Raw genomic sequence first — 25,856 nt, 5'->3', positions numbered from 1 at the left:
CGAAGGTTACGATCTCTCAAATGATGCAGCATCTTTGTGATTACTGTCTGGTGATAATGGTGACAATAACCTCATCCAACGCAGAACGATAGAGCCAGGGATAGGGGAGGGCATATAAAAAGTGACCAATTTATCCCGTTCTGGCACCTTCAGACCCACGGACACCATTATTAGGGCAAAATATATCTTCCTACATTTATCATGTATTTCATTGAAACTAGTAAAACAATTAAATGTATTATAATTTCAAGAGCAGATCCTATTATAAAAACCTGTGTGTAGAACCCTGGCACTTGTATTTTTGGAAATGAAGATTATTACCAAAGCAAGAACCAAGTATTTTTCGCTGTTGTTTAGTTTGGCTTTTTCTGTGTTTTTTATTTTTTTTGATACATGTATTTGCTGTTAGGTCCCTTTCTTGCACTTTCAATGATTATAATCTTACTTGCACATTTTGGGTAGATTTTAGTCGCTGTGTCAGGAGGAATAAGCAAACTAATGTTACTTCCTGAAACCTTAATGCCTTGTGGAAAAACAAGATGTAGTTTGTGTGGGGGCTGCATATATATAATGACTTATTCAGGTGATGGAATATGATCATCCCAAAAAGTACTAACAGAAGCTCCAGCATGGGATTGAAAACTTACAAAATCAAACTGAAATGCACTGCTATAAATCCCTCAAGCAACAAAGGCAGATACTAAGTTATATGGGAGCTTCACTAAAGACAATCACTGAGTGGATAAGAGAGCAACAGGACAGTGGTAGTAACTGTTTATTACTCACCTGTGCTGATGTCTGTAGGGATTTCCTCCTCCTTACACTGCCGATCCCCCCAAACATATGTCACTTCTTCTCCCTCTATATCTTCTGCCTTATTATCAGTCACATACGTCTCTTCTTCTTCATCTATATCTTCTGCCTTTATATCAGTCACATACGTCTCTTCTTCTCCCTCTATATCTTCTTCCTGATCAGTCACATACGTCTCTTCTTCTGCCTTTATATCAGTCACATACGTCTGTTCTTCTTTTTCATCTATATCTTCTGCCTTTGTATAAGTCACATACATATCTTCTTCTTCATCTATATCTTCTGCCTTCATATCAGTCACATACGTCTCTTCTTCTCCCTCTATATCTTCTGCCTTTATATCAGTCACATACGTCTCTTCTTCTGCATCTGTATTTTCTGTCTTTATATCAGTTATATATTCTCCCTAAATTACCCACAATTCAGATAAAATAATACTGTAATAAAGTCTACTCTTTTTAATTGAAATTAAACAGTAGCATACTGGTGAATAAGACACACATAGGTGCACTACATTCAATCTACCTGATGCTCCTGTGGGATCCTGTGATTCTCCTCTGTACAATCCTGTGAATAAAGAGGACGGGGACATCTCTCTGGGGTATTTCTGTTACTGGGTCCATCTGTAGGAGACACACAGTGACTGAGTACATTGTATGTATGTGATTATCATGTGATGTTTGCGTATAGGGGGCCCCCATACCTGCTCTCCCCTGTATAATAAATGTACAATAAATGACAGTCTCCTCTTACCCAGTGATGTGAAGGGCCGGTGATTCTCCATCATCACGTCCTTGTACAGACCCCTGTGTTCCTCTATATACTCCCTCTCCTGTATGGAGACATAGACAGTGACATCCTGACACCTTATAGGAACCTGACACACACAGTGATACAGTCATCACCCAGACACATCCCCTGGTGTTACTGTATAATGTCCCATTCCCAGCAGTCACCTCTCCAGTCATCACCCAGACACATCCCCTGGTGTTACTGTATAATGTCCCATTCCCAGCAGTCACCTCTCCAGTCATCACCAAGACACATCCCCTGGTGTTACTGTATAATGTCCCATTACCAGCAGTCACTTCTCCAGTCATCACCCAGACACATCCCCTGGTGTTACTGTATAATGTCCCATTCCCAGCAGTCACCTCTCCAGTCATCACCCAGACACATCCCCTAGTGTTACTGTATAATGTCCCATTCCCAGCAGTCACCTCTCCAGTCATCACCCAGACACATCCCCTAGTGTTACTGTATAATGTCCCCTTCCCAGCAGTCACCTCTCCAGTCATCACCCAGACACATCCCCTGGTGTTACTGTATAATGTCCCATTCCCAGCAGTCACCTCCCCAGTAAGCAGCTGAATGATCTTATTGGTGAGTTCCAGGATCTTCTGGTCATCGTGTCTCTCATGTATCAGTGAGTGAGGTGGAGGCACCGTGGTGGGGCTCTGGGTCCTGCTCAGTTCTCCTGACACATGGGAACGGCTGCAGGGTGTCTCACACTCACTGGATGTCTTCCTCACTACTGTGTAATCCTGTGTATTAGGTGTAGAAGTATAAAAAATTAAAATACTTTTTAAACTTTGGTTTATTAAGCAGGTCACACAACTATGTATAGAATACAGAAGACAAAAGCAAATGAAGGTTACATGGTAAGACAATAGTTTCATAAGCAAAATTTAGAATGCAAATATTAAAAGGACGTAACATATTAGTGAACAGAAAGAAACCAATGTCTTATAAGACCTAAGAGAATAACAAAGATTAGGAACAAGTCACCTTAGGTAACAAAAACACAAATCATAATTAACTAGTCATAAAAGGATTTTGGAAGCTGGGGAGTATCACTTCAATATAGACCAGTCTTATACCGAAGAGTAAATTTGAGACAAATCACAAGTTGCTCTCTAATATAGATATCAAATAGATGTTTTTTGATACATAGGAAAGTTTTGTAAGAGCTGGAGTATTTTTGTAAAGACGCTTTAGCCCAGTCCAACCTAAAGATAGGATATAATTTCTGATGAATAAGAGACATAGGTGGAGATTTGTTTTGAATCTATGTCTGAAGAACACTTTTCTGTGCAACCCCCAAGACTGCCAACAATAACTTATAAATTGGAAATTACTCTAACTCCCGGCAGAAGTGTATAAAAATTAACCTCGGCTAGTGTTAGAGAGAAGGAACTTACCAGAAAGTCAGTAGTAAACCTCCAGACCTGAACCCAAAAACGTTTAATGTAGGAGCAACTCCAGAAGCAATGATACATGTCTGCTCTCAAAGATTCAAACTTAGTACAAGAGTGAGAGTCTGAAATCCCAATTTGGAAACAACGATAGAGGGAGAAGTAATCCTGATATTTATTTCCAAACATTTCAGTGTACTTGAGTATAGATAAGAGCTTTATAGAAGACAAGGAGTTGAGGAGAATTCCAGGAGATAGGGCGGAAAAATAATACAATCATTTCACTAAACCTCTAGAGGTCCCGTCATAATCAAAAATGTATCTCAGGAACACATAATAGGATGAAATTGTCTTGGTTCCCAGAGAGGACCTGGATGGTAAAGAATTCAAAAATAATCACATGCCAATCACGAGACAACAGAAAGCAAGCTACTTGACAATGACAGCTTGAAAAAAATTGCAATCAAAAATCTAAAAAATTGTATCTGCAAAATAGATTATGAAATGAAAATGGGATTTTGGTGGATGGATTAAAAAATTGACCTAGAAGACTCAGAACCAGTTTTTGTCATAAAGTGAAGTGGTAGACCGCCATGCCATCTTGGTAAAATGGGATTTTCAATAAGGGAAGATAAGGTGATTATTGAGGATTTATCCAGTGCCAAGTTTTACATACTAGCTAGGCTGTTTCAGCGGGGTGTGGCACCCTGCCCTCCTTCTGGAGGGCAAAAAGCGCCCTGCCCTCCAGAAGGAGATCAAAAACTGCCCTGCCCTCACAGCCTGCGGGTGCCATCTTCACCCGCGGGTTGCAGTGTCCTGCGGGTGGGGAAATGTGCGGTGACCCGGTCACTGCCGGTGAATAGACGCCAGGCGCATGCGCCTGGCATCTATTCTCCGTCAGCAGCACTTGGGGGCTGCCCGGCATGTCCGTAAGTGCCAGGCACGCCCCCAAGAGTGCTGAAAAGGGGATGCGTCTTATAGACAAGCCCCCTTTTCGATGGCCACACCCCTTTTTTGGGAGCGCGTCAAAGGAAGTGCCCTCTCTGGCTCCGGCGCCGTGCCGGCCGCCGGATCTAGAGTGAACACTACATACTGATCCTAAGAAGGTGATTATCAGCAATATGACTATATCCATCATGACTATGATGAAATGTAGTAGGCTGCATCATCAGTAGCAATCCCTGCTCTGAGGTAGTACTTGGATAAATAAAGGTATCGGAGATCTAATCCATGGTATTTAACCGTGTTGCTAAGCTATAAACCCACATTAGGGTCCCAGCCCGGTGTTTGGGTTGTTGTAATTTCATAATAATCAGCAAAGACCTCTTCTTGCCCAACAGAAAAGTTCAAAATATAGAGTCTACACAAGTATCGTCCTTACAGGACAGAAGAGGTGGATAATGGATTTTAGAGGGAAAAAAAAAATCAGTATTTTAAGGAGATTGGATCAAATAGGAAATATAGGGACATTTCCACCTATGTGTCACGGCATCAATTGTAGAAATCAATTTGGTAATATTACAGTGATATAGTTGGATATATTATGGGGAGAAGTATTCTCACATAAGGAATGGAAGCTAGCAAGTTACAAGCCCATCTCGGTGGTGTGATTGCTGGGTGAAGTCACAGTGCTAAGGACTTTTCAAAACTGACTCTAAAGGTGATAGGACAACAAGTTCTGTAATTTTGAACATTAATAGGGCTAAGGAGAATTCAGTCTTTCAATCAGCGAAAGCAGATATCTTCAGCTCTTCCAAACCACCACAAATGCCCCGAAGAAGAGACCATTGTTGGAGGAAACAAAGCATTGGGACAAGTATCAAATTAAAGTGGAAGCCCCCCGCCCCCCCAAGCCTTACTGGCATCCAAACTAAGCAATTATATTAATGGATGACATCAATAGGGGATCTTTATCAGGCTTCAAAATGAGGGTTGTATCAGCTTAACTGACCCATGGAAAGGATGGGTGAAATTGGGGAACATGGCAAAAAAGTTCCAAGAAAACTGGAACCAGCTCAGCAGAGACCTATTCCTGAGGTGTAATCTCTGTATCAAGAAAAGCTCAATGACCAGAGCTCAAAGAAGGTAAATTAATGGACACCAAAAAGTCCTCCAGAACCTGAGGGACTGGAGAGTACAGTGCAAAGACTCAAGTAATAGTCAACAGGTTAACTATATGATTACTATTCCTGCTAGGTTTCACCATGTTAGCTAATAGTCTCCAGGCCCTTACCTCCACCACTAGAATTTATTTTTTGTTTTATCAATTTGTTGCTTGGCCTGTGAGAGCAAAAAAATCTTTCCAGTGGATGGTGACATTGTCACCACTCATGACCGCTTTATAGTTCTGAGAAAGGAGGGTGGGTTCATCCCAAAATTCCACATTGTCGTCATGTAACTCTGACCATTTAGGTTTCAAAATTTTTTTAAAATTCTTAGACTTATAAATATAAATAAAAAGGAAAACACCAAAAGCGAGAAAAGGGACACGGCAAGGTTAATTTAAGCACAATAAAAATACGGCCATGAGCCGTGATGGGAAAGTCGCCCAACGTAGCCTAAAAGCTTCTAAATAAAGTTATCACAGTAAAAAAATATTAAATTTTGGAGAAGGAAAGGCAAACCGCAGAGAGTAAAGTATATGAATGAGTGAAGGGATTGATAAGTCACTATGGCTCAGTTAAGACCATGAGACAAGTTTAAATGAGAGAGAGGCCCAAGATCAGACAGTCTGGGGCGGAGTGGGACCAGGGAACAATAGAGGAGATGGTTATCAACATTGATGTTACTGCCCAAAATTAAATTGAAGAAGCAAATGGGAGATATCATGGAAAGATAGCAGAGGGGGGCTATTAAGGGCATAAATATTCAACAAAGCATAGGGTGACTCATAAATTTGGAGCTCTAATAGCACACAGTGGCCATCAGGGTCTAAGGTGGTCTGGAAAATAAAGTAAGTCACGTGCTTAGTTGTCAAGATGGTGAAATCCCTAGATTTTGTAATACAAGGGTCTAATACACAATCCCCAATCCAAAAAAGAGTCATCACCCTTCTTACAATGCGTCTCATGAATGTAAACCCTCAACCTCTTACGGTGAGCAAGATATTTATTGCACTTGCTGGGTGTATTTAGGCCTCCAACGTTTCAAGATACAATATTCAAGGAAGCGGGGAGAACCGGATCAGAAAGGCTCGGTAAAAGAGGCATGGATACCCTTCCCCCTCAATAGGGACAAGATGAAACCAGTAGGATCAATAACATAACCCTCTCCCCAGCTATCGAGCAAAGAGGAATATTATAAATATCTAAGATGGCTTTCAACACAAAGTACTTAATACAAAAGTAATACAAATAGTATAAAGGGAAGGAGACACATATTTTAAGACGTTTTCTAATATTTTGCAGACAAAAATTATCAGCAATTGGGCTCTAGAGTTTAGTCTCCAGCACAACAGACAAATTACTATGAATAAACATAAAGGACAAAGATAGCTAAGGTGCGGGTCCATGAATCCCCCATTAAATGTCCCTATCCTGCCCACTTCAGTAGGAAGTGGCAGGATGTGGGAGAATTACCTACACTTCAGGGGGTGCGGGGGACTACCCGAAAAATCGAGTGCCTCCTGCGACTACGGCAACAATGCTATTGATATACGCAAGGTCACTGTGACGCTCCCAGATCCCCTCACCTCCCCAGTCATGTCCCTGTATTATTACTATAGATATAAGTGATGTCACTGTGACACTCCCAGATCCTCTCACCTCCCCAGTCATGTCCCTGTATTATTACTATAGATATAAGTGATGTCACTGTGACACTCCCAGACCCTCTCACCTCCCCAGTCATGTCCCTGTATTATTACTATAGATATAAGTGATGTCACTGTGAAACTCCCAGATCCCCTCACCTCCCCAGTCATGTCCCTGTATTATTACTATAGATATAAGTGATGTCACTGTGACACCCCCAGATCCCCTCACCTCCCCAGTCATGTCCCTGTATTATTACTATAGATATAAGTGATGTCACTGTGACACTCCCAGATCCCCTCACCTCCCCAGTCATGTCCCTGTATTATTACTATAGATATAAGTGATGTCACTGTGACACTCCCAGATCCCCTCACCTCCCCAGTCATGTCCCTGTATTATTACTATAGATATAAGTGATGTCACTGTGACACCCCCAGATCCCCTCACCTCCCCAGTCATGTCCCTGTATTATTACTATAGATATAAGTGATGTCACTGTGACACCCCCAGATCCCCTCACCTCCCCAGTCATGTACCTGTATTATTACTATAGATATAAGTGATGTCACTGTGACACTCCCAGATCCCCCTCACCTCCCCAGTCATGTCCCTGTATTATTACTATAGATATTAGTGATGTCACTGTGACACTCCCAGATCCCCTCACCTCCCCAGTCATGTCCCTGTATTATCACTATAGATATAAGTGATGTCACTGTGACACCCCCAGATCCCCTCACCTCCCCAGTCATGTCCCTGTATTATTACTATAGATATTAGTGATGTCACTGTGACACTCCCAGATCCCCTCACCTCCCCAGTCATGTCCCTGTATTATTACTATAGATATTAGTGATGTCACTGTGACACTCCCAGATCCCCTCACCTCCCCAGTCATGTCCCTGTATTATTACTATAGATATGAGTGATGTCACTGTGACACTCCCAGATCCCCTCACCTCCCCAGTCATGTCCCTGTATTATTACTATAGATATAAGTGATGTCACTGTGACACTCCCAGATCCCCTCACCTCCCCAGTCATGTCCCTGTATTATTACTATAGATATAAGTGATGTCACTGTGACACTCCCAGATCCTCTCACCTCCCCAGTCATGTCCCTGTATTATTACTATAGATATAAGTGATGTCACTGTGACACTCCCAGATCCCCTCACCTCCCTAGTCATGTCCCTGTATTATTACTATAGATATAAGTGATGTCACTGTGACACTCCCAGATCCCCTCACCTCCCCAGTCATGTCCCTGTATTATTACTATAGATATAAGTGATGTCACTGTGACACCCCCAGATCCCTCTCACCTCCCCAGTCATGTCCCTGTGCTATTACTATAGATATAAGTGATGTCACTGTGACACTCCCAGATCCCCTCACCTCCCCAGTCATGTCCCTGTATTATTACTATAGATATAAGTGATGTCACTGTGATATTCCCAGACCCTCTCACCTCCCCAGTCATGTCCCTGTATTATTACTATAGATATAAGTGATGTCACTGTGACACTCCCAGATCCCCTCACCTCCCCAGTCATGTCCCTGTATTATTACTATAGATATAAGTGATGTCACTGTGATCCTCCCAGATCCCCTCACCTCCCCAGTCATGTCCCTGTATTATTACTATAGATATAAGTGATGTCACTGTGACACTCCCAGATCCCCTCACCTCCCCAGTCATGTCCCTGTATTATTACTATAGATATAAGTGATGTCACTGTGACACTCCCAGATCCTCTCACCTCCCCAGTCATGTCCCTGTATTATTACTATAGATATAAGTGATGTCACTGTGACACTCCCAGATCCCCTCACCTCCCTAGTCATGTCCCTGTATTATTACTATAGATATAAGTGATGTCACTGTGACACTCCCAGATCCTCTCACCTCCCCAGTCATGTCCCTGTATTATTACTATAGATATAAGTGATGTCACTGTGACACTCCCAGACCCTCTCACCTCCCCAGTCATGTCCCTGTATTATTACTATAGATATATAAGTGATGTCACTGTGACACTCCCAGATCCCCTCACCTCCCCAGTCATGTCCCTGTATTATTACTATAGATATAAGTGATGTCACTGTGACACCCCCAGATCCCCTCACCTCCCCAGTCATGTCCCTGTATTATTACTATAGATATAAGTGATGTCACTGTGACACTCCCAGATCCCCTCACCTCCCCAGTCATGTCCCTGTATTATTACTATAGATATAAGTGATGTCACTGTGACACTCCCAGATCCTCTCACCTCCCCAGTCATGTCCCTGTATTATTACTATAGATATAAGTGATGTCACTATGACACTCCCAGACCCTCTCACCTCCCCAGTCATGTCCCTGTATTATTACTATAGATATATAAGTGATGTCACTGTGACACCCCCAGATCCCCTCACCTCCCCAGTCATGTCCCTGTATTATTACTATAGATATAAGTGATGTCACTGTGACACCCCCAGATCCCCTCACCTCCCCAGTCATGTCCCTGTATTATTACTATAGATATAGGTGATGTCACTGTGACACTCCCAGATCCCCTCACCTCCCCAGTCATGTCCCTGTATTATTACTATAGATATAAGTGATGTCACTGTGACACCCCCAGATCCTCTCACCTCCCCAGTCATGTCCCTGTATTATTACTATAGATATAAGTGATGTCACTGTGACACTCCCAGACCCTCTCACCTCCCCAGTCATGTCCCTGTATTATTACTATAGATATATAAGTGATGTCACTGTGACACCCCCAGATCCCCTCACCTCCCCAGTCATGTCCCTGTATTATTACTATAGATATAAGTGATGTCACTGTGACACCCCCAGATCCCCTCACCTCCCCAGTCATGTCCCTGTATTATTACTACAGATATAAGTGATGTCACTGTGACACTCCCAGATCCCCTCACCTCCCCAGTCATGTCCCTGTATTATTACTATATATATAAGTGATGTCACTGTGACACCCCCAGATCCCCTCACCTCCCCTGTCAGCAGGTAGACGATCTCCAGGGTAAGATTTAGGATCCTCTCAGTCATGTGACGCCTGTCCGTGTCCATCCTCAGGGAATCAGTGATGCATCTCATCCTCACGTGACATCTAGTAAACATTCGGCTTCCTCACAGCTGTTGTCTAGGAAAAAGTATAATAACTATAATAAACACCACAGAGTACACATGTAGCATAATTGTATATGACCCACTAAGTGACCATCAAGTCCTCCTCTATTCCCCCCATGTCATAGAGCTCTGATCACAGGATGAGAAAGAGTGTCCTTCCTGTATAACAATAATAACAGGACACCACAGGCTGCTCCCCCTGTATAACAATGATAACCGGACACCACAGGCTGCTCCCCCTGTATAATAATAATAACAGGACATTACAGGGTGCTCCCCCTCTATAAAAATGATAACAGGACAACACAGGCCGCTCCCCCTGTAAAATAATAACAGGACACCACAGACTGCTTCTCCTGTATAATAATAATAATAATAATAACAACAACAACAGCAACCACAACAACAACCACAGGCTGCTCCCCCTGTATAATAGTAATAACAGGGCACCACAGGCTGCTCCCCCTGTATAATAAAAAATAACAGGACACCACAGGCTGCTTCCTCTGTATAATAATAATAACAGGACAGTACAGGCTGCTCCCCCTGTATAACAATGATAACCGGACACCACAGGCTGCTCCCCCTGTATAATAATAATAACAGGACATTACAGGGTGCTCCCCCTCTATAAAAATGATAACAGGACAACACAGGCCGCTCCCCCTGTAAAATAATAACAGGACACCACAGACTGCTTCTCCTGTATAATAATAATAATAATAATAACAACAACAACAGCAACCACAACAACAACAACAACCACAGGCTGCTCCCCCTGTATAATAGTAATAACAGGGCACCACAGGCTGCTCCCCCTGTATAATAAAAAATAACAGGACACCACAGGCTGCTTCCTCTGTATAATAATAATAACAGGACAGTACAGGCTGCTCCCCCTGTATAACAATGATAACCGGACACCACAGGCTGCTCCCCCTGTATAATAATAATAACAGGACATTACAGGGTGCTCCCCCTCTATAAAAATGATAACAGGACAACACAGGCCGCTACCCCTGTAAAATAATAACAGGACACCACAGACTGCTTCTCCTGTATAATAATAATAATAATAATAACAACAACAACAGCAACCACAACAACAACCACAGGCTGCTCCCCCTGTATAATAGTAATAACAGGGCACCACAGGCTGCTCCCCCTGTATAATAAAAAATAACAGGACACCACAGGCTGCTTCCTCTGTATAATAATAATAACAGGACAGTACAGGCTGCTCCCCCTGTATAATAATAATAGTAACAGTATACCACAGGCTTCTCCCCCTGTATAATAATAATAACAACAGAACACCACAGGCTGCTCCCCCTGTATAATAATAATAACAGGACACCACAGGCTGCTCTCTCTGTAAAATGGACAATACAGGCTGCTGCTCCTCCTGTATATAGGACAGCACAGGCTGCTCACCCTGAATAGTAATAACAGGACACCACAGGCTGCTCCCCCTGTATAGTAGTAATAACAGGACACCACAGGCTGCTCCCCCTGTATAATTTTAAAAACCGGAAACCACAGGCTGCTCTCCCTGTATAACAATGATAACAGGACACCACAGGCTGCTCCCCCTGTATAATAATAACAGGACAAAACAGGCAACTCCCCCTGTATAATAATGATAACAGGACACCTAAGGCAGCTCCCTCTGTATAATAAAAAAAATAATTACAGGACACCAGGCTGCTCCCCCTGTATAATAATAATAGGACACCACAGGCTGCTCCCCCTGTAAAATAATAATAACAGGACACGACAGGATACTCCCCCTGTACAATAATAATAATAATAATAATAACAACAGCACACCACAGGCTGCTCCCCCTGTATAATAATAACAGGACACCACAGGCTGCTCCCCCTGTATAATAATAACAGGACACCACAGGCTGCTCCCCCTGTATAATAATAATAACAGGACACCACAGGCTGCTCCCCCTGTATAATAATTATAACAGGACACCACAGGCTGCTCCCCCTGTATAATAATTATAACAGGACACCACAGGCTGTTCCCCCTGTATAATAATAACAGGACACCACAGGCTGCTCCCCCTGTATAATAATAATAACAGGACACCACAGGCTGCTCCCCCTGTATAATAATTATAACAGGGCACCACAGGCTGCTCCCCCTGTATAATAATAATAACGGGACACCACAGGCTACTCCCCCTCTATATAAATATTAATAATAGGGCACCACAGGCTACTCCCCTGTATAATTATAATAATAATAATAATAATAATAATAATAAAAATAACAGGACAAGAAAGGCTGCTTCCCCTGTCTAATAATAACAGGACACCAAAGGCTGCTCCCCCTGTATAATAATAACAGGACAGCACAGGCTGCTCCCCCTGTATAATAATAGTAACAGGACACCACAGGCTGCTCCCCCTGTATAATAATTATAACAGGACACCACAGGCTGCTCTCCCTGTACGTAGGAGACCACAGGCTGTTGCTCCTCCTGTATATAGTACACCACAGGCTGCTCCCCCTGTATAGTAATAACAGGACACCACAGGCTGCTCCCCCTGTATAGTAATAACAGGACACCACAGGCTGCTCCCCCTGTATAATAATAATAACAGAACACCACAGGCTGCTCTCCCTGTATAACAATGATAAGAGGACAAAACAGGCAACTCCCCCTGTATATTAAAAATAATAATTACAGGACACCACAGGCTGCTCCCCCTGTATAATAATAATAAGAGCACACCACAGGCTGCTCCCACTGTGTAATAATAATAACAGGACACCAAAGGCTGCTCCCCATATATAATAATAACAGGACACCACAGGCTGCTCCCACTGTATAATAATAATAATAACAGGACACCAAAGGCTGCTCCCCTGTATAATAACAACAGGACACCACAGGCTGCTCCCCCTGTATAATAATAATAACAGGACACCACAGGCTGCTCCCCCTATATAATAATAATAACAGGACACCACAGGCTGCTCCCCCTGTATAATAAAAATAACAGGACACCACAGGCTGCTCCCCCTGTATAATAATGATAACAGGCCACCAAATGCTGCTCCCCATATATAATCATAACAGCAAAACACAGGCTGCTCCCCTGTATAATAACAACAGGACACCACAGGCTGCTCCCCTGTATAATAATAATAACAGGACACCACAGGCTTCTCCCCCTGTATAATAATAATAACAGGACACCACAGGCTGCTCCCCCTGTATAATAATAACAGGACACCACATGCTGCTCCCTCTGTATAATAATAATAATAATAATAATAATAATAACAGGACACCACAGGCTGCTCCCCGTGTATTATAATAATAACAGGACACCACAGGCTGCTCCCCCAGTATAATAATAATGACAGGACAGCACAGTCTGCTCCTCTGTATAATAATAATAATAACAGGACACCACAGGCTGCTCCCCCTGTATAATAATAATGGGACACCACAGGCTGCTCCCACTGTATAATAATAATGGGACACCACAGGCTGCTCCCCCTGTATAATAATAATAATAACAGGACATCATAGGCTGCTCCCATGTATAATAATAATACTAACAGGACACCACAGGCTGCTCCCTCTGTATAATAATAAAAACAGGACACCACAGGCTGCTCCTCCTGTATTATAAAAACAATAACAGGACACCACAGGCCGCTCCCCCTGTATAATAATAATAATAACAGGACACCACAGGCTGCTCCCTCTGTATAATAATAAAAACAGGAAACCACAGGCTGCTCCTCCTGTATTATAATAATAATAACATGACACCACAGGCTGCTCCCCCTGTATAACAGTAATAATAACAGGACACCACAGGCTGTTCCCCCTATAAAATAATAACATGACACCACAGGCTGCTCTCCCTGTATAACAATGATACAGGACAAAACAGGCAACTCCCCCTGTATAATAAAAATAATAACTACAGGACACCACAGGCTGCTCCCCCTGTATAATAATAACAGGACACCACAGGCTACTCCCCCTGTATAATAATAATAGGACACCACAGGTTGCTCCCCCTGTATAATAATAATGGGACACCACAGGCTGCTCCCCCTGTATAATAATAATATCAGGAGACCGCATGCTGCTCCCCCTGTATAATAATAATAATAATAATATCAGGACACCACAGGCCGTTACCCAGTATAATAATAAAAACAGGACACCACAGGCTGCTCCTCCTGTATAATTATAATAACGGGACACCACAGGCTACTCCCCCTCTATATAAATATTAATAATAGGGCACCACAGGCTACTCCCCTGTATAATTATAATAATAATAATAATAATAATAATAATAAAAATAACAGGACAAGAAAGGCTGCTTCCCCTGTCTAATAATAACAGGACACCAAAGGCTGCTCCCCCTGTATAATAATAACAGGACAGCACAGGCTGCTCCCCCTGTATAATAATAGTAACAGGACACCACAGGCTGCTCCCCCTGTATAATAATTATAACAGGACACCACAGGCTGCTCTCCCTGTACGTAGGAGACCACAGGCTGTTGCTCCTCCTGTATATAGTACACCACAGGCTGCTCCCCCTGTATAGTAATAACAGGACACCACAGGCTGCTCCCCCTGTATAGTAATAACAGGACACCACAGGCTGCTCCCCCTGTATAATAATAATAACAGAACACCACAGGCTGCTCTCCCTGTATAACAATGATAAGAGGACAAAACAGGCAACTCCCCCTGTATATTAAAAATAATAATTACAGGACACCACAGGCTGCTCCCCCTGTATAATAATAATAAGAGCACACCACAGGATGCTCCCACTGTGTAATAATAATAACAGGACACCAAAGGCTGCTCCCCATATATAATAATAACAGGACACCACAGGCTGCTCCCACTGTATAATAATAATAATAACAGGACACCAAAGGCTGCTCCCCTGTATAATAACAACAGGACACCACAGGCTGCTCCCCCTGTATAATAATAATAACAGGACACCACAGGCTGCTCCCCCTATGTAATAATAATAACAGGACACCACAGGCTGCTCCCCCTGTATAATAAAAATAACAGGACACCACAGGCTGCTCCCCCTGTATAATAATGATAACAGGCCACCAAATGCTGCTCCCCATATATAATCATAACAGCAAAACACAGGCTGCTCCCCTGTATAATAACAACAGGACACCACAGGCTGCTCCCCTGTATAATAATAATAACAGGACACCACAGGCTTCTCCCCCTGTATAATAATAATAATAACAGGACACCACAGGCTGCTCCCCCTGTATAATAATAACAGGACACCACATGCTGCTCCCTCTGTATAATAATAATAATAATAATAATAACAGGACACCACAGGCTGCTCCCCGTGTATTATAATAATAACAGGACACCACAGGCTGCTCCCCCAGTATAATAATAATGACAGGACAGCACAGTCTGCTCCTCTGTATAATAATAATAATAACAGGACACCACAGGCTGCTCCCCCTGTATAATAATAATGGGACACCACAGGCTGCTCCCACTGTATAATAATAATGGGACACCACAGGCTGCTCCCCCTGTATAATAATAATAATAACAGGACATCATAGGCTGCTCCCATGTATAATAATAATACTAACAGGACACCACAGGCTGCTCCCTCTGTATAATAATAAAAACAGGACACCACAGGCTGCTCCTCCTGTATTATAAAAACAATAACAGGACACCACAGGCCGCTCCCCCTGTATAATAATAATAATAACAGGACACCACAGGCTGCTCCCTCTGTATAATAATAAAAACAGGAAACCACAGGCTGCTCCTCCTGTATTATAATAATAATAACATGACACCACAGGCTGCTCCCCCTGTATAACAGTAATAATAACAGGACACCACAGGCTGTTAACCCTATAAAATAATAACATGACACCACAGGCTGCTCTCCCTGTATAACAATGATACAGGACAAAACAGGCAACTCCCCCTGTATAATAAAAATAATAACTACAGGACACCACAGGCTGCTCCCCCTGTATAATAATAACAGGACACCACAGGCTACTCCCCCTGTATAATAATAATAGGACACCACAGGTTGCTCCCCCTGTATAATAATAATGGGACACCACAGGCTGCTCCCCCTGTATAATAATAATATCAGGAGACCGCATGCTGCTCCCCCTGTATAATAATAATAATAATAATATCAGGACACCACAGGCCGTTACCCAGTATAATAATAAAAACAGGACACCACAGGCTGCTCCTCCTGTATTATAATAATAATAACAGGACACCACAGGCTGCTCCCCCTATAAAATAATAATAACAGGACACCACAGGCTGATCCCCTGTATAATAATAAAAAGAGGACACCACAGGCTACTCCCCCTGTATAATAATAATAACAGGACACCACAGGCTGCTCCCCCTGTATAATAATAATAACAGGACACCACAGGCTGCTCTCCCTGTATAATAATAACAGGACGCCACAGGCTGCTTCTCCTGTATAACAATAATAACAGGACACCACAGACTGCTGCCCCTGTATAATAATAATAACAGGACACCACAGGCTGCTCCCCTGTATAATATTAAAATCAGGACACCACAGGCTGCTCTCCCTGTATAATAATAAAAACAGGACATCTCAGGCTGCTCCCCCTGTATAATAATAATAATAATAATAATAGGACTCCACAGGATGCTCCCCCTGTATAATAATAAAAACAGGACACCACAAGCTGCTCCCCCTGTATAATAATAATAATAACAGGACACCACAGGTTGCTCCCCCTGTATAATAATAATAACAGGACACCACAAGCTGCTCCCCCTGTATAATAATAATAACAGGACACCACAGACTGCTCCTCCTGTATAATATTAATAAACGGACACCACAGGCTGCTCCCCCTGTATAATAATAATAATAATAATAATAACAGGACACCACAGGCTGCTCCCCCTGTATAATAATAATAACAGGACACCACAGGCTGCTCCCCCTGAATAATAATAACGGGACACCACAGGCTGCTCCCCCTGTATAATAATAATATCAGGACATCGCAGGCTGCTCCCCCTGTATAATAATAATAACAGGACACCACAGGCTGCTTCCCCTGTATAATAATAATAACAGGACACTACAGGCTGCTCCCCCTGTATAATAATAATAACAGGACACCACAGGCTGCTCCCCCTGTATAAAAATAAAAACAGGACACCACAGGCTACTCCCCCTGTACAATAATAATAACAGGACACCACAGGCTGCTTCCCCTGTATAATAATAATAACAGGACACCACAGACTGCTCTCCCTGTATATTAATAATAATAACAGGACACCACAGGCTGCTCCTCCTGTATAATTATAATAACAGGACACAAAAGGCTACTCCCCCTGTATAATAATAATAACAGGACACCACAGGCTGCTCCCCCTGTATAATAATAAAAACAGGACACCACAGGCTACTCCCCCTGTATAATTATAATAACAGGACACCACAGGCTGCTCCCCCTGTACAATAATAATAACAGGACACCACAGGCTGCTCCCCCTTTATAATAATAACAGGACACCACAGGCTGCTCTCCCTGTATAATAATAATAATAATAATAATAACAACAACAGGACACCACAGGCAGCTCCCCCTGTATAATAAAAATAATAATTACAGGACACCACAGGCTACTCCCCCTGTATAATAATAATAATAATAATAATAATAATAATAACAGGATACCACAGGCTGCTCCCCATATATAATAATAACAGAACACTACAGGCTGCTCCCCCTGTATAATAATAATAATAATAATAACAACAACAACAGCACACCACAGGCTGCTCCCCTGTATAATAACAGGACAACACATGCTGCTCCCCTGTATAACAACAGGACACCACAGGCTGCTCCCCCTGTATAATAATAATAATGACAGGACACCACAGGCTGCTACCCCTGTATAATATTAATAACAGAAGACCACAGGCTGCTCTCCCTGTATAATAATAACGGGACACCACAGGCTGCTCCCCCTGTATAATAATAATAATATCAGGACATCGCAGGCTGCTCCCCCTGTATAATATTAATACTAACAGGACACCACAGGCTGCTCCCCCTGTATAATAATAATAACAGGACAACACAGGCTGCTCCCCCTGTATAATAATAAAAACAGGACACCACAGGCTACTCCCCCTGTATAATAATAATAACAGGACACCACAGGCTGCTCCCCCTGTATAATAATAATAATAACAGGACACCACAGGCTGGTATCCCTGTATATTAATAATAATAACAGGACACCACAGGCTGCTCCCCCTGTATAATAATAATAACAGGACACCACAGGCTGCTCCCCCTATAAAATAATAATAACATGACACCACAGGCTGCTCCCCCTGTAAAATAATAATAACAGGACACCACAGGCTGCTCCCCCTGTATAATAATAGGACGCCACAGGCTGCTCCTCCTGTATAATAATAATAACAGGACACCACAGGCTACTCCCCCTGTATAATAATAATAACAGGACACCACAGGCTGCTCCCCATGTATAATAATGGGACGCCACAGGCTGCTCCTCCTGTATAATAATAATAGGACGCCACAGGCTGCTCCCCTTTATAATAATAAAAGCAGGACACCACAGGCTACTCCCCCTGTATAATAATAATAACAGGACACCACAGGCTGCTTCCCCTGTATAATAATAACGGGACACCACAGGCTGCTCCCCCTGTATAATAATAATAACAGGACACCACAGGCTGCTCCCCCTGTATAATAATAATAACAGGACATCGCAGGCTGCTCCCCCTGTATAATAATAATAACAGGACACCACAGGCTGCTCCCCCTGTATAATAATAACGGGACACCACAGGCTGCTCCCCCTGTATAATAATAATAACAGGATACCACAGGCTGCTCCCCTTTATAATAATAATAACAGGACACCACAGGCTGCTCCCCCTGTATAACAATAACGGGACACCACAGGCTGCTCCCCCTGTATAATAATAATATCAGGACATCGCAGACTGCTCCCCCTGTATAATAATAATACTAACAGGACACCATAGGCTGCTTCCCCCATAAAATAATAACAGGACACCACAGGCTGCTCCCCCTGAATAATAATAATAACAGGACACCACAGGCTGCTCCCCCTGTATAATAATAATAGGACACCACAGGCTGCTCCTCCTGTATAATAATAATAACAGGACACCACAGGCTGCTCCTCTGTATAATAATAATAACAGGACACCACAGGCTGCTCTCCCTGTATAATAATAATAACAGTATACTACAGGCTGCTCCCCCTGTATAATAATAATAAGAGGACATCACAGGCTGCTCCTCCTGTGTAATAATAACAGGACACCACAGGCTGCTCCCCCTGTATAATAATAAAAACAGGACACCACAGGCTGCTCCCCCTGTATAATAATAAAAACAGGACACCACAGGCTACTCCCCCTGTATAATAATAATAACAGGATACCACAGGCTGCTCCCCCTGTATAATAATAATAACAGGACACCACAGGCTGCTCTCCCTGTATAATAATAATAACAGTATACTACAGGCTGCTCCCCCTGTATAATAATAATAAGAGGACATCACAGGCTGCTCCTCCTGTGTAATAATAACAGGACACCACAGGCTGCTCCCCCTGTATAATAATAAAAACAGGACACCACAGGCTGCTCCCCCTGTATAATAATAAAAACAGGACACCACAGGCTACTCCCCCTGTATAATAATAATAACAGGATACCACAGGCTGCTCCCCCTGTATAATAATAATAACAGGACACCACAGGCTGCTCTCCCTGTATAATAATAATAACAGTATACTACAGGCTGCTCCCCCTGTATAATAATAATAAGAGGACATCACAGGCTGCTCCTCCTGTGTAATAATAACAGGACACCACAGGCTGCTCCCCCTGTATAATAATAAAAACAGGACACCACAGGCTGCTCCCCCTGTATAATAATAATAACAGGATACCACAGGCTGCTCCCCCTGTATAATAATAATAACAGGACACCACAGGCTGCTCCCCCTATAAAATAATAATAACAGGACACCACAGGCTGCTCCCCCTGTATAATAATAATAACACGACACCACAGGCTGCTCCTCCTGTATAATAATAATAACAGGACACCACAGGCTGCTCCCCCTGTATAATAATAATAATAACAGGACACCACAGGCTGCTCTCCCTGTATAATAATAATAACAGGACACCACAGGCTGCTCCCCTGTATAATAATAAAAACAGGACACCACAGGCCACTCCCGCTGTATAATAATAATAAGAGGACACCACAGGCTGCTCCCCCTGTATAATAGTTACCTCCTGCCAGTGACAACAATGGCTCTTTCTCTGCACCCGGAAGTGGATGTGTAATACTGATAATAACTACCGGGGTGATGCAGGAGAATAGTAGAGACCTTATGTCAGTGGAACGCAGGAGAATGACGGGTGGAACGCATATACCGGAAGTCTCATGCATTGCAATAACCGGAAATCGGGTGGAACATAGGCCCTGTGACTGTGGTTCCGGATGAGAGCGCGGAGGCAGCAGCAGGGGGATGTGATGGGATAATTACTGTGTCGTCTCCTGTGTCAGAGGGAGGAGGAGGAGGAGGGAGCAGGGTGATGGCGGCTGCTGCTACATCTCACATCTATGTCACACTGGCTGCATAGGGGGGAAGATATTAGGATACTGTGTTACATGTAACTAGTAATGGCTGTTACTGATGGGACGTCAGGGGGTGTAATCCTTAGCTGTGTGATTAGGAACATCTTATCCATTCCAGCTGCCGACACAGGGTGCCTACCACCTTATCCATTCCAGCTGCCGACACAGGGCCCATACCACCTTATCCATTCCAGCTGCCGACACAGGGCACATACCACCTTATCTATTCCAGCCGCCGACACAGGGCACCTTATCCATTCCAGCTGCCGACACAGGGCACCTACCACCTTATCCATTCCAGCTGCCGACACAGGGCACCTACCACCTTATCCATTCCAGCTGCCTACACAGGGCACCTACCACCTTATCCATTCCAGCTGCCTACACAGGGCACCTACCACCTTATCTATTCCAGCTGCCTACACAGGGCACCTACCACCTTATCTATTCCAGCTGCCTACACAGGGCACCTACCACCTTATCTATTCCAGCTGCCGACACAGGGCACCTTATCCATTCCAGCTGCCGACACAGGGCACCTACCACCTTATCCATTCCAGCTGCCTACACAGGGCACCTACCACCTTATCCAGCCATTCCAGCTGCCAACACAGGGCGCATACCACCTTATCCATTCCAGCTGCCTACACAGGGCGCATACCACCTTATCCAGCCATTCCAGCTGCCTACACAGGGCGCATACCACCTTATCCAGCCATTCCAGCTGCCTACACAGGGCGCATACCACCTTTTTCATTCCAGCTGCCTACACAGGGCGCATACCACCTTATCCAGCCATTCCAGCTGCCGACACAGTGCACATACCACTTTATCCATTCCAGCTGCCGACAGGGCGCATACCACCTTATCCATTCCAGCTGCCGCCACAGGGCACATACCACCTTATCCATTCCAGCTGCCTACACAGGGCACATACCACCTTATCCATCCCAGCTGCCTACACAGGGTGCAAAGCACCTTATCCATTCCAGCTGCCTACACAGGGCGCATACCACCTTATCCATTCCAGCTGCCGACAGGGTGCATACCACCCTATCCATTCCAGCTGCCGACACAGGGCGCATACCAACTTATCCATTCCAGCTGCCGACAGGGCGCATACCACCCTATCCATTCCAGCTGCCAACACAGGGCGCCTACCACCTTATCCATTCTAGCTGCCGACACAGGGCACCTACCACCTTATCCATTCCAGCTGCCGACACAGGGCACATACCAGTACCGGACGTTGACCACCTTATTAAGCTGTTCCTGGTGCTGTAACGGGGAGCAGGCCACCTTAGATAGCTGGAACGGGGGGCTGGCCACCTTAGATAGCCACTCCAAGTGCGATGCGGGGCACAGACCACCTTAAGTAGCCATTCCAGATGCCGGAATGGGGCACTGACCACCTTAGCCAGTATTTCAAAAGGATTAGAGAAAGCAGGTGGATCAGTGAGAGAAGAACATAATTCCTGGCAGCAGAGGAAAAAGAATACTGAAGGGGAAAAAAGTCAGAGATATGTAGGCTGTGGGTGAGTAAATATTACAGTAATCAAGGAGAGAGATGATGAGGGCAAGGATGAGGGTTTTAGTGGCTTCCAGAGTAAGAAGGTGCATGATCCTGGAAATATTGCAGAGAAACAAATGACATGATTGGGAGAGAAGGAGAAGGTGGAAGGAAGTATGACACATTGACATCAGACTTGGGAACAGAGGAAGGAGAGATATTGTTAATGGAGATGGAAGGGGATGGATACAGTAACTTCAGTTTTAGGGTGAGTTATAAGAAGTGGTGCAACATCCAAGAGGATTGAGTGGCATGGGAGAGGATAGGAGGGGAGCGGTCAGGGAAAGAGGGGTACGGTACATTTTGGGGTCACTGGCATATAGATAAAATTGCATGCTGAAGGAGCTGATGGCCACAAAGGGAAGAGGTGCCGATGGTCGCCAAGGGAAGAGATGTAGAGAGAAAACAGTGGGCCAAGGACAGAGAGTTAAGTGGAAAGAAGGGGACGTGGAGTAAGGTGTGGAGACAGAAGAATAGTGCTTGGACGGCAAGAAGAGATCCGAGTCACGGAAGCGAACGGAGTGGAGGATTTAATAGAGGGGATGGACAACTGTTAAAATCCCCATAAGGTCAAAAAGGATCAGTAGAGAAAAGTGACCCTTGGATTTAGCAGATAGGCTGTTAATACTCACTTTGGTGAGGGTGGTGTTGGTTAAATGGAGAGATCTAAGACCAGATTGGAGGGGGTCAAAGAGAGCTTGATGTGTTAAGCAGGGTGTTGTAAACACCCTGCTCAAGATGTTTGGAGGCCTAGAGATGAGAGAGGATGAAGAATGGGGGATATCAGAAGAAAGAGGGGAAGGTACCGGAGGATATGGACAGGTTAAGCATGTGGGAGCAGAAGTCAGGAAGAGGCACCAGTGGAGGAGAGAAAGTTGATGGGGCAGGTGGAGGAAGAAGAAGAGAGGTTATGGACTTCACCACCTGACAGGACAGAAAGAAGACAGAGTTGGCATCCAGGTAGGGTGGGGGGAAGGTGAGAGGATGAGTCTGCAAGGAGGAGATGTCAGATGTAAATGTTTTCAAAGGAATAACGGTTGGAAAAATTAAGAGCGGCATTTAAATATCTAAAATCTCTTTAATACAACAGTAATACATCCCGTCTTGTGTAGACTAAGAAAAAAAACCCAAAATAAGAGTTATGGTATAACATACCTCAGTTAACTCTTTTTCTTTTCGAGGTTCATAGGGTCCACAGGATATACCTTGGGGTATGTAGTTGGAGTGATCCACTGCACCAAACAGCTACAGCTTTAAGGCTCCCAGCATGCACTGGTCCTCCTTATATACCCCGCCCTCAGCCACAGGCATTCAGTTTGTAAACAAGCCTAACGGCAAGAGATGGAAAGTAGAGAAGGAAGTACAATGTACACAAAATCCGAAAAGGGAATCTGTGAGACAAAAAAGCAAAAGATCAGATCCCAACTGAGGCTAGGTGCGTCAGGGTTGGTGCCCTGTGGACCCCATGGACCTTGAAGAAAAAGTTAATTGAGGTATGTTATACCATAACTCTTATTTTCTTCAGGGTCCACAGGGTCTACCTTTGGGATGTCCTGAAGCAGTTCCTGAGCAGAGAGGAGAATCCGCCGCCCAAAGGAAGCATCCTGGGAAGCAAACGTATCAAATGCATAGAATTTGATAAAAGTAGGGATGGAAGACCAATGGGCTGCCTTGCACAGCTGTTCAACCGAGGCGCCATGTCTAACCGCCCACGATGGTCCCACAGACTGAGTAGAATGTGCTGTCGCCTTGTTTGGGACAAGGACATCAGCCTGTGTATAGACCTGAGAAATAGTCTTACGCAGCCAGTGAGCCAAAGTTTGTTTGCTGGCCAACCTCATTTGTGAAAGCCATATAACACAAAGAGCGAATCTGATTTTTTTTTATGGAATTGGTACGATCCATGTAAATATGAATGGCTCGAACCACATTCAGGGAAGCTTCACCTGTAGAAAGGTCTGAAGACTGAAAGGCCGGGACTACAATTTCCTCATTAATATGGAAACGGGAAACCACCTTCGGAAGATAACCCGCCCTAGTACGGAAGACAGCTTTATTTTGATGAAAAATCAAATACGGAGAGCGACATGACAGTGCTGCCAAGTCAGAAACTCTGCGAGTTGAGAAATTAGCGAGGAGAAAAGGTGTCTTTGCTGTCAGCCATCTCAAGTCCACCTTATCCAAGGGTTCAAAGGGAGGAGATTGCAGTGCCGTGAGAACCAAAGAGAAATCCCACGGTGCCATTGTTGGGACAAACAGAGGTTGTAGTTGGAGAACCCCCTGTAAGAATCTTCTAACATCCGGCAAAGGGGACAATCTTGCACTGGAACCATACTGACAATGCAGAAACCTGAACTCTCAAGGTAGCCAGGCGAAGACCTAAGTCTAATCCAGCCTGCAGAAAAGCAAGTACTCTCGAAACCCTGAAAATCTTAGGGTCATATTTTCTGTGAGAACACCAAAGAAAAAATTACCGCCAAATTCTGTGATAAATGCGGGCGGGAGCAAGCTTCCTTGCCCTCAGCATCGTCAGGATCACAGAAATAGAAAAACCTCTAAGATGGAAGCCTCAAGAGCCACGCCGTCGGAGCCAGCCGAGGTAAATCCTGGTAAAGGCAGGACCCTCCACTAGCAGATCCAGCCGTAGAGGCAGTGGAAGTGGACTGTCTATGGATAGACATTTCAGATCGGCAAACCAATGCCTCCTGGGCCAGGCAGGAACCATTAGTATTATCCTGCCACCCTCCTGCTTGAATTTTCTGACGACTCTTGGGAGGAGGGAGATTGGAGGAAACAGGTATTTATTGATGGGTGACTTTCCTGAACCGTCCACCTACCCTAAAAGGTGTGATGACCTGTCACCGCTCCCCATCCTTGCAGACTTGCATCCGTGGTGAGGAGTACCCATTTCAGGACCGATAACAGATGACCCTTGTTTAAATGAGTTGTCTCCAGCCACCAAGCGAGGGAGAGTCGAACCTCTGGCGAGATGTGAATCATCTGAGACTATCCGATGATACTGACCATCCCAATGAGCCAGAATCCAATGCCGTAGGGACCTGGAATGGAACTGGACATAAGCCACCATGTCGAATGTGGATACCATACAGCCCAGCACCTGCATTGCCAAGTGAACTGACACTCTATGCTTGCAGAATAGACTGCGCACACAAGATTGTAGTGCCACAATCTTGTCTTCTGGCAAAATAATCCTCTGTCCCAGGGAGTCCAGCAGTGCCCCCAAGTGCACCATCTGGTGAGTTGGAGAAAGAAGACTTTTTCCAATTGATTACCCAGCTGTGCTCTTGTAAGCAGATAATGGTCATCTGCAGATGACATTGTAACATCTCCTGAGATTGTGCTAATATCCGGAGGTCATCCAAATATGGCACTATCCTGACTCCTTGTTGTCTGAGATGAGCAGTCATGACTGCCATTAACTTGGTAAATACCAGAAGGACTGTGGCTAGACCGAAGGGTAGAGCCTGAAATTAGTAATGTTGCTGATCTATCGCCAATCTGAGAAAAGCTTTGTGGGATTGTGCAATCGGAACATGCAGATATGCATTCTGTATGTCCAGGGAGACCATGAAATCTCCAGGCTCC

General features: G+C 44.1%; 1 protein-coding gene across 1 annotated transcript in view; it reads right to left on the bottom strand.

Moving 5' to 3' along the window:
- LOC148512042 (uncharacterized) overlaps positions 1 to 9,920 on the bottom strand; it is a 61,420-nt gene extending 51,500 nt beyond the window's left edge. Inside the window, exons 1-5 of the mRNA XM_088482372.1 lie at positions 9,774 to 9,920; positions 2,166 to 2,357; positions 1,567 to 1,645; positions 1,339 to 1,436; positions 787 to 1,219 (exon numbers count right to left, since the gene is read on the bottom strand). Of these exons, the coding sequence (XP_088338498.1) occupies positions 787 to 1,219; positions 1,339 to 1,436; positions 1,567 to 1,645; positions 2,166 to 2,357; positions 9,774 to 9,902 (931 nt within the window). The 5' untranslated portion in view covers positions 9,903 to 9,920. The remainder of the gene's footprint in view (positions 1 to 786; positions 1,220 to 1,338; positions 1,437 to 1,566; positions 1,646 to 2,165; positions 2,358 to 9,773) is intronic.
- Between the last annotated feature and the right edge of the window lie 15,936 nt (positions 9,921 to 25,856).

The sequence above is a fragment of the Taudactylus pleione genome, unplaced genomic scaffold, assembly GCF_031769625.1.
Source record: "Taudactylus pleione unplaced genomic scaffold, aTauple2 ptg000285l, whole genome shotgun sequence".
NCBI lineage: Eukaryota > Metazoa > Chordata > Amphibia > Anura > Myobatrachidae > Taudactylus > Taudactylus pleione.
The sequence above is the reverse complement of the archived record's forward strand: the minus strand, read 5'-3'. Positions and strand labels throughout refer to the sequence as shown.